This window comes from Lissotriton vulgaris, chromosome 5, assembly GCF_964263255.1.
Source record: "Lissotriton vulgaris chromosome 5, aLisVul1.2, whole genome shotgun sequence".
NCBI classification, from domain to species: domain Eukaryota; kingdom Metazoa; phylum Chordata; class Amphibia; order Caudata; family Salamandridae; genus Lissotriton; species Lissotriton vulgaris.
This window is the reverse complement of record NC_141693.1, coordinates 745,088,559-745,099,577: the sequence shown is the minus strand read 5'-3', so window position 1 is coordinate 745,099,577 and position 11,019 is coordinate 745,088,559. Positions and strand designations below refer to the sequence as shown.

General features: G+C 42.9%; 1 protein-coding gene across 3 annotated transcripts in view; it reads right to left on the bottom strand.

Moving 5' to 3' along the window:
- Nucleotides 1–6,850: 6,850 nt before the first annotated feature.
- Nucleotides 6,851–11,019, bottom strand: part of CAMK2N1 (calcium/calmodulin dependent protein kinase II inhibitor 1) — a 151,621-nt gene continuing 147,452 nt past the window's right edge. For all 3 annotated transcript variants that reach the window (XM_086922186.1, XM_086922188.1, XM_086922189.1), the window contains 2 exons: nt 10,589–10,679; nt 6,851–10,030 (listed from right to left, as the gene is read on the bottom strand). In XM_086922186.1, the coding sequence (XP_086778312.1) occupies nt 10,615–10,679 (65 nt within the window). In that variant the 3' untranslated portion in view covers nt 6,851–10,030; nt 10,589–10,614. The remainder of the gene's footprint in view (nt 10,031–10,588; nt 10,680–11,019) is intronic.

Sequence of the window (11,019 nt, the reverse complement as noted above, 5' to 3'; positions counted from 1 at the left end):
CTTGGGAAAAGGATCTCTTGCAGGACTGGTCCATCCCTTTATGGGATAAAATTTGGTCTAAAATACATAAGACCTCTAGAGCTGCTAATACTACCCAAACTTTATATTTTATTTATAACCCCAAACTTTATATTTTATTTATAACCGCACTTTATTTACACCGTTGACTTTATCAACTTTTTCCTCTGACACTCCTGCCACTTGTTGATCTTGCTCTTGCCCATCTGCAGATTTGAAACATGTGTTATTTGATTGCCCACCCATCTCCCGTTTTTGGAATATGGTTTGGTCTCAGATAAAAAAGATTTTTAAATTTCACTCCTCCTTCTCACTTATCAATATTTTTACAGGCTCCCTGTCTCCCATTTATCCTCAACCCTCACAACACTATGCCTTACTGGACCTCTTGATTGCTATTGCTTTTCACCTCATCACCTCTCACTGAAAACAAGCTAATATTGTCACTTTTCGTGCTTGGTGGAATGCAGTTTGCTTCCATCATAGGCTTGATACTAATTTTGTTACTCCCATTTCCCTTGCAGTCAAACGTGATCTTTTATGGCTCCCTCTGACCAATTATTTATCCCTGGTTGCTTCCTCTTCCCATAATGCAAATGCCGAAGTTCGTAAACCACTGTGATTTTCTCCCAATGCCTTTTTGCTATTTTTATTACAGTTATTGCTGATATTGTTATTGAATGTACATTCTTACCTGCTTTCACTCATTTTCTTTTTCATTATCTCTCTATTTATTGTATAATAGCTTATCTTGATCTCTTTCATGATGTTGTATAATGTTCTTTTATTTAATCGTTCACTGTATAAGATGCTTATTAGTTGATTGTAATTTTGATTATTTTTCACTTTCTGTCTTTGCCTCTCTTATCTTCAATAAATTCAAACGTAAAAAAAAAAATCGTGTTTCTGGATTTTCTTTTTGTAAAGAAAAAAGAAAACAGTGTGGTGCAAGGCTCCATCATGTTGAAAACAAAAGCTTTGACAGGAACTGTCATGAAGCAGTTCCTAGCAACGCTTTAAGAAAATATCGCCTACTCTGTGGTCATTTCTAAATCTGACGGGTGCCATCTTTGTCAGGATGACTGAGTAATTTACTTCATCACCCTGGCAGAGAAACAGGCCATCTACTAGAATTAAAATCTGACCCTAAGTTGTGTACTCCTGATCTAGTACTGAATAAAATATGTAAGCCATAAGTATGTCAAGAGTATTCCTGGTGTCCCTTGGGAATTAAGTAGCAGGCAACGGAGAATTATAAGAGTAAGTCACACATATTTATAGTAAAACCTTTGTGAATCAGACCCAAAGAAAATGAAGTAAAACAAGGAAAGCACTGCAGTAGACTTCCTACTTCTGTGTTGTCATTTAATATATTTGTGCCAATTACAAAGTCACCATCAGTTGGAAACATATGCCTATGTCTGATAATGACTGCATTTAGCCTGTCGGGAATTGACAAAAGTATTCATGGCAGATTAAATGGGTTTACTATAGCGTATTACTCTGCCACAGCAGTGGGAAAATATATAGTTGCAAATTCCATAGTGCTGAGGTATGAAATATCGAGGAAAGAATATCAACTTACCAGAATACTTTAGCCAAAATGTCAAGGACTGTAGCATTAACATGTGGTAAATATAGGTTTACTATACTTACCTCCACATCTATGTACCTTGGAGATATTTTTTTATCATATTTTGTGTAAACTATACATCTGGCATAGTTCTAAAAGGTTTGCTTTTCTATCAATGAGTAACATGGATTAACTTTGTTCAATTCACCAATGCTTACATTGTTGCTTTGGAATCATTGCTTTTGGATTACTAACATTCCCTAAACCGAGATCTGGGGCACCATGGTATCATAAAAAAACCTATTTGGTTCTTTATAATAACCCAAAACATTGATGGCACTAAGAATAATATACACTTTTAACTAAAATCATTTATTACACCCGGCCAACACTGATTCTCAGCACATTAGGGATTACCATACAAAAAGGGGCACTTTCCTACATTCATTTAAAATCTAACACTCAAAAGAATACTTCTATGAGCTACACTTGGAGTGCATGAAAAGTGGAACTTGTAATCTAGACTTTCTTATAAGAAGCAATGCACTGCATACTTTCTTGACATCAAAAGCTGTGGTTATCAGTGGGGTGTGAAGCCATTGTTCCCTGTGAAAGGAAAACACATGCCACAGTAGTGTTCTTTCTCCTGGACTCAGCTCGTTATCTGCATCAAGTGCAATGTAGCACCTTCTTGGTGCACTGGCAGGAGTCAATACCATCTTCGACAGTATCTTGTGTGCTAATCTGGTTGAAGGACCTCTCCTCACAAGTGGTCAAGTGGCAGCCCTTTTATAGTAACTCTTATGAAGGATTGGAATTTCTGACATATGTTTAGAAATTTCTAACAAAGATTATGGGCACCAAGTTGTATGTCCCAGACATATCCTTCTGAACATATAAGGTAAATAGATGCCAACTTAGACTACACTATTTTGGATACTTCTCAGTGTTTGTTCGTATTTGAAACTGACATTGTGATAACTAGACACTTTCCCCAGACGGATGTTGCATCAGGTGTTTTATCTATGTCATTGTCTGAAAGACTTGACACTTTCACAGTCCTTGGAATGATAAACACAGACAGACGAGATATGCGTCAATGTCAGTGATTCTGCATTTATTGGGGAGAATTGTGACTCCCTTTAGCTAAAATTGAGAAAATGGTGACTTCCATAACCTAAGATGGAGTCGGGCCAACTTAAAATGGAGTCTGAACTTTAAGGGCTTTACCCCACATAACAATAAAGAGATGTGGAGCTAAGAATAGTAAATATAAACTTACATATCTGCACTTACTTTCTCTGTATTTTTGCCCTGATAATTGGGCTATGACATTTTGGTAAGTCAGCATTTCCAACTTGATGTTCTGTACTACAAATCTAGCATAGACTTGTACATTTGTGGGTATTCACAAACCAAACACTGATCCAACACATTGCTGTCCACAAAATTGTTGGTGATTTATTTACTCCATCAAATGGCTAAACTAGGGGGAGGAGCTACGCCGTGAACCAAGATGGCTGCATAAGCTCCCGGCTCTGCCAACCTCCGCCGGCGGCTCGTATATCCTGCTGACTATCTTTTTCTCTCACCGGACCCCCGTGCGTATGAAGTGCTTCTGACTCCTTCAGTGCAATCCCGGTCTTTCCAGCTTACTGGGTGGCGAAGTTATATCGAGTACTATTCTTGGCCTACTCCAGGGCTGAAGCCGGGACCTCGATTTCTAGCCCAGCCGGGTTGGAATAGAACAACATTGGCTGTGGGGTCGGGGCTGCATCCGGTCTCCCGAACTTGGACCATTCTTGGGAATTTCGAATGGCATCTTAGTGACCGACTTGAGCGGTGTATATGGTACAGTGCGATCCTTGAAGACCGACAGCCGTGACCGGGGGTCCGACGCCCGGAGACCTATCTGGGCCGGGGTCGACGGGCTTGGCCCCGCGGGCGGCAAAGGTGTCGATTCTGTCAGTTTGGTGAGCGCCCGCTGTTATCATCGGCTTTGTGCGTGCCCAGTGCCTTGGAGTTTTCGTTCGGTGATCGTGTCCTGCTTCGTCTCTCTGGGGGAGGAGATGGAGGAGGCGGACGACACAATATCGCTGAGGTTCATCATGGTCGCCATTGGGGCGCACCACTCTCAAATTGCTGACATTTACGATCGGATGTCTGTACCGCTGACCAAGGCCTGTTTCAGACCGGTGCAAGATGCCCCGACATGCTATCAGCAACCTGTGGTTCCTGTGGAGTCCTTTATTTATCATTCTGGAATCCCTGAGCGGAAGCCTTCTTCAACCCACTCGGATGACTCTGGCTTGGTGGATGGCGCACTTGAGATCATTGCTGGCTTTCCCTCCTCAATCCTCGTTCGACGGAACTTCGGTGCTAAACGTGCTGCTCGCCATGACCAGCTCTTCAGTGACTGTCTGAGAAGCTTGTCGCTTTTTCTCATCCTTCCCGGACGGAATTGTGGATGCCGCCATTTTGTATCCTGTTTTCGACCTGACTCCATTGTCTTGTACTGTGTTGAATGCTTCGAACTCCTTATGAAGACTCTGGACTGGGCGATGAGAACTCTCGGACAGACACGTACTGGTCAGGGTTGATTTTGGTTATGTCCTGCTTTCGATTTGACCCCATTGTCTAGTACTGTATTGAACGCTTTGATTTCCTTATGAAGACTCCGGATTGGGCACAAGGACTACTGTAAAGAACGTACTGGTCAGGGTTGACTTTGGTTCCTTGGGTTTGCTGCGTCTTGTGCTTTGAGTCGGGATTGTACCTCATATTGTAACGCGGGGCCGGTGGTTTGGTTGCTGTCCCCCCAGGTTCGGGGGTAATACTTGCTTCGTACAGTGGGTGGGATGTCCTGGGGGGGTCGCCACTGGCGGGGGGCAAGGGAGACCGGGAGTGTGTCTGTTCTTCTCCTCCTCCGCTTTTCTTCCTTTCTTTAGGGTAGTTCCGGGGCGACAGGCACGCTGTTAGTGGGGTAGGCCGTAGCCATTACAGGGGTGCAGGGTGGCGGGTGTTAGGGGGGGGTTTGTTATTTTAGTTTGTTTTGTTCTATGGTCCTTTTCTTTCCTTTCTTCTTCCCAGTGGGTTGGCTGTTTCTCCTTTTGCTATGCTTTGATTCTTGGGCGTCTACACCAGCTTCTATTTCATTGTATCTGGAGGGTGGATATACGGGAGGGTGCTCGCACTTGATCGCTTGCTAGTAGATATATTTTTACTCCTAGTCTGTTGCGTGATCAATACTGTGTTGGTTTGATGCCTGTTTTTTGACTGAAGTGCGTAACACCCCCCTCGTCTCAGACTGCTTTTTAAATATGGTGTGACGCCTTTCATAGTAATGCCACTACTGACTCTTCAAAAAGATAAAATGAAACCTTTAATATGTTTATTATATTGATGATGCATTTACTCGTCTGCTGCAAATCTTCGTAGAGATCGCCAGGACTGCTTACAAATGCATGTACTTTGAATTGATTTGCCAATTTGCGTCCAGCCCCTGTGGTTGTGGGCCGACGCTTGTACTACTTTGATTGCATTAATAAAGGTTTTTTAAAAAAAAAATGGCTAAACTAACTCCTCTTCAGTGGTGTGAAAGGCAAAGAGTCACCTCCAATCTTGGAGGAAATGGAGGGCAAGATAATTTTTGCAATGGGAAAATGTATTCCCTTTGGAGAAACAAAAATGAACAAATGCACTTTTGCACATTTTGCTCCATTTCCTAACACCTAAGTTTATCCCATGTAGATTTATGCATTGGGGAAAATAGAAACTAGGGGAATATGTCACATGACATTTCCAGTATTACACATGGAAATCTATGTGGGGTGCACATTTCAAGGTGTACTCCTGGTGCTTTTTGTGAATTTACAAAAAGTAGCAAATATGCAGCAATTTGTTGGAGTACTTTTACTTTTCCATATTTAAAAGTTCTATGTGAAGTGTCCTTTACTCTGGGCAAGTGTGACTAGCCAGTAGTGTGAATGGCAGTGTTTATCACAGGTTCAGGTAAACCTGTAACCCTAACATGGAAACCTTCTGAAAGCATGCAAAATCCTGCACCATGGAAGCATGCCTGGAAAGCTGGGTGACCATTTTTTAACCTGTGGCAAAAACCCTTTCCCTACATTTCCTCCACAACTTGAGGTAATGAGTTCGCCTTCACATCCTCGAGAGGAGTTAACCTTTTGCTGGTGCCAGACAGAGACATACTAACAATGTAATAGTTGTAAAGCCTCCGATTTGGTGTTTGTGATAGGTAAAATGCATTTTTCTCATGTACTAATCCCTTTTTAGGAATCTGATATGTTTTTCTGACTCCTAAAATGGGATTGCAGATGGGTACCAATTAGATATATGGTAGGGGTGTGTTGTAGGCTTCCTTCAAAATATTGAATTTGTTACTAATGTATTAATGTTTTGCTACTGAAATCCAGTTGCAAAACATTTATATTTTACCCTACCGACGCCTCAAACGAGGTGTTAATGCATTTGCAACAGGGTAGGAGTCCCCTTATGGCCCATTCCCTTTGTGAACGAAAAAACAAGGATTTTGTAAGAGTGGGTAGTGGTCCTTGAAACCACTGCCAAATCATATACAAACCAAAAAGTAAACTTTTCTATTAAATTCTATCCCATTTCCTTTAAGGAAACAGGTTGCAATTAAAAAATGTTTACTTTAATGAAAGGCAAACACAGACATAGTGGTCTGCTGGCTCCGGCAGGCCACAATCTGTGATGGCCTAAAACAGTGGCGAGTCCCAAATTCAAACTACCTTATTAATATTGATGAGATTGGTCGGTTTGCCTATTCATTACATAAGTCTGTCCTTAAAAATCTTTACTGATCACAAAAATACTTTTTGCAATTTGCGACCAGTTTTTTGTGACCCGATATTTTTACATCTGGCCCTAAATCTTTAACAATGTCCAGGCCGGGAAAGAGCCAGTTCAGAGTCTGTGAAAGCCCTCAAACTACACGTGTGTGGGCAAACACAGACTTACAAAGCTAACCGTTAATTGTTCCGCATACTTCCCACTCCTTGAATGGAAGTTACTTCTGTGTATTTCTGCGCAGCTGTGGAGGACAATTACGCAGTAGTAGTAGACTCAGGAATCCTTTTGTGAATTTTTGACACGCATTTTGGGCCGTAAACATACATTTGTGAATTGTCAGCCATGTCTTCACATTTTAGAGTTGAAGATTAACATGTTTCAAAAGACCCCAAAGCACAAAAGACCAAAAGGAAAATAGACCACCGGAAGTGCTTACGTTTTATTAATATACATTTCAGAAATGCAATAGCCCTGTGTAATGAGAGAGGATGTGTCACAATACACAATATTAAGATTAGAAAACACTCTCTGGATGCTTTGAGTTAAAAGAGTTAAACAAGCAGCAAAAGCTTTCCTCACACACCAGAGACTGAGCGGCAAATGGCATGCAACGAGGGAGCGGCCGTGCTGTACACAGAAATTAGGGGATAAAATGAAAGCAAAGAAGGACTGTCTGAGAGGATGAAGCAAACAGAATGGAAAGAGAGAGGTGTAGATGGAAGAAAGACAGGACAGCAAGAGAGGGGGGAGAAAGGTGGAATGGAATGGAAAGAGGACCGAGTGGAAAGAAAGGGAAGAGAAGGATGTTATGATGAGATCTGTACAGTTATTGTAATTTCGGAAGGTACAGACAAATTATAAGACAAATTACGAGTAGTACCTGTTGATTGGTACGAGGAAGACGTATTGCTCATGTGTAAGAGAAATGCTATAAAACGGCAATTGCAGACTATTCTGTTTTTAGGGAACGTTTATGCAGGGTACAATTAAGTAACCTATTGAATAGCACCAGGACAGTTAAAAGATAATGAATATGAACAAGCTGGGGCTTTGGTGCAGTAAGACTTGGCAAAGAAAAGGAAGGAGTTTTTCATAATGTAAAGCAAAAAACGTGGATCTGGGAATTGAGATGGACAATATTCTTGGACCTTAAAAGTGTTAAATTCATATAAAATAGGGTTTGTGATCAATGCCACAAAGATTTGAAGAACACAATAAAAATCAGGGTAAACAGAACCAAAATGAATATAAAGTGTCTGCGTGGTGTGATGTGTAATTTTAACATTTTCAGTAACAGGCAAATTCTTTTTAAAATATTCATACATTCTGTAAAGATGGACGTGAAGACTATTGCTTCCGTCAACGCTGATGATACAAAATTAGGCACGATAATAAATTCCATGGAATACGGACTCTATTGAAAATACATAGGTCAGGTGAGGTTGTATGTAGGAATTAGGTAAGCGCATACTAATGCATTTAGGTCACAATAGTCCACATGCCAAGCACAAAGTAAATGGGATGATACTTAACAGTACAGCCAAGAAAAGGACCTGGAGTGCTCACAACAAGCAATACACGAGTGCACAATCTCATCCAGCAGCTTGCAAAGCAAGGCGTGAATTAAACTGTATTAAAATGGGCATTAACAATAGGGCTACAGAAGTCAATTTACCACTGTACATGGCCCACATCAGCCATTCAGCATCTTCAATTTTGAGCACCGTACATATAGGATACCAGTGAATTTGGAAAAGTTCAAAGATGGGCCTCAAAACTAATCAAAGAATTGGAAGACTTGATTTTTGAGGTGAGGCTCAACCCTGTGGAGCTGTTTTTCTTCAAGAAAGGGAGACCGTGGGAGGTTTTTAACATGGAATTGTTTCTATATGGGTTATATTATGAGCTGGTAAGTAATCTGTTCAAGCACAGATTGATAAACATAAAATTGGACCACGCATTATGACTCGAAGGAGGAAGCTCAGTGGATGTCATACCTTTGGGGCTTTTTTTCAGTGCAAATTGCCACTCTAAGGCAAATACCCCCTTCAGATGTTAAGTACAGTTTTGAATGCGTGATTAGCGCGCATGTCAACAGTGGCTCCAATGTTTAAGAGAAATAAAGTAATAGGCGCCATGGGAAAACGTTTGAACGTTATATTTGTCGATAAGAAGTCATGTTTCTGTTTTCCTTCTTAGAAGCAAGATTGTCAGACTTTTCTCATAGCTGTCTTTATCACCACTAAGAACGTGCCTGAATGTTGTAAGCTGGGGAAAAAACTTACCCTAGAAGAACCGTATGCCTTTTTTCCTCTACATTATTTGAAGGAGAAGAGGAGAGAAAATGGTGCACAAAGTAGGAGGAGGAAGGAATTAAAAACAGGAAAGGAGAGGCAGAATTGGGTGGGAAACAGATGATAGAGGACATTTGAAGAGGGAGGGGAAGCAGGTAAGTGTGGTAAAAAGGGGGGTAATGAAAGTAACCTGAGGAGGAAAAGGGAGCTGGAGAAGGGGAGAAAACTGAAAAAAGACAGAGGGGTCGATGCAACAGAGTTTGAATGTAAGTGAGTAAGGGCAAGTTAGAGGAGAGGGAGTGTGAAGAAAAGTGGTGGAGCAACAGGAATGTTTGGAGAGAAGGGTAAGTTAAAGGTAAAAGGAGAAGAAGACTTGAGAAAAGTGTGAAAAAAGCAATAGACTTTCGAAGAGAAAATGAAGGGAGGTGGACATTTCTGAGGTGGCAAAAGGAGAATGAGTGATAGAAATGAAGTCGAAGAAAAGCTGGACTAGAAGAGGGTGTTGTGGAGAAGGGGAAGAGTGTTAGAAGGAGTTACATGAGGAAGGGTGGAAGGCGAAGTCAGAAAAAGAGAAGGGTTTGACATAATAAGGAAAGGAGATCACTGGAAGAAAGGGAAGGGCCTGGGGGAAGAGCATTTCCTTAAAATGGGCACATTCTGGTGCCCTTTGGCACTCCCAGGTATTTGGCACTCTTACTTTTACGTGTTACTCAGAAGATAAACTGCCACAATCTAGAGACAGGTATTGCTTGCGTGCGGGGGCCGGGGACAAGCTCAACCCTCCATCCTACTCGGTCTGGCCACAAGGCCCAGGCCTAACACATCATCCAAAAAATAAAAACGGCGCTCTCTATACTTATCTTTCCTTATTTACATATAAATATATACAGACATTACAAAAAAAGGATTTATGTTCACGCCATTGCAAGATGTGAACTGAAACATCCAAGTACAATAAACACAGAAAGTGAAGGGTACGTTTCACATCCAGGGTCACAGGACGCATGGTTGGAAGGATGACGAGAGGTAAACAGGATCCCGCAGCTGCCTGGAGCAGACACAGGCCAGAGGGGGGGCTCTCCCCAGCTCGGAAGCCGCTGTGCCTGCTGCATTATTCACCAGTCCGGGCCCGTCTAGGATTGCACACCGCCACCAGGAGAGGACGACAGGAAGCATTCATCACTGCAGACAGGTGACCTCCGAGCCAGCAGCTCATCTGCTTTCAGTCATTGTCTTTTTTCCTCCTTTTAAGACTTGCTTTATGACCTCTCTTCTCTTTCTCCCACATCACTGCACTCTCCAACACCTGAAAGAGGACACATGTAGCTGGTGAACAGGTCAGTGACGAAACGCAAATTCATATCCACAACAACCTGCAAATTGTGATGAGGGCTGTGGCGTAGCAACAGTCCATGAACCCTAATGAACGCAAGCTTACCCCACCCCTAAGCTTCTGCTTGGATAATTAAATGAAACAGCTTTTATTTTGGTGGATGTGGGTCCCTCACAGGCCGTGGACAAGGGTGCCACTGCACCTGCTGCACTATTGAAAGCTGCGCCTGAGAAAGAGGGGCCCTTGGCTTATCGGCACCCACCTGTGGCGTAGTAAGATTTCCAGGTTGGCTAAAACAATGAAATTGTGCTGTCTCGTGGCCTCACACTCTCGGACCCCACTTCCACTGCACCTTCTGCACCATTGATAGCCACGCCCATGCGTCCCACAGGTAAACATAGGCTTTCGTGGAACGCCCAAAGGAAGCTCCTCTCCACCTACAAGTCCCTCCCACGCGGATTTTACAACCTGAGGTAGGTGAAGCCCCGACCCGAGTGGAGGCTGTGCGCATGCGCAGGCAGCGTGAGGTACCTTTTCATCGCGCTCTCTCTGGGGACTTAAACGGGAGGGTCTTTGTCTGACAGCGTTTCCATCCCGTCCTCCATCCCGTCTTCCTCGATAACTACAAAAGCAGAAAGACAGCGTTAGGAACCAGGATTTTCATTTCTAGTCTCAGGCCCTTCTCACCTCCCGTCCCCGCCTCACACCTCTCGCGCTCACCGACATGAACTTCACTGGCTCTCAGCAAACATACAGTGACCTACTTCCATGAGAGGCCCCCGCCCCTGCTTCCAGGCTCGTTCGTGCAGCAGAGAGCGCAGACCATAGGGATTCACGTATGTGTAGGCCCTGACAGGACTTAGGAGTCACCCCAGGGTGCCCCGCAAAAGCAGAAACATTAAAACAATATAGTTGCCAGATCCCGTGGCTCCCCTACTGACTGACCCAGGAAGACGCTGATG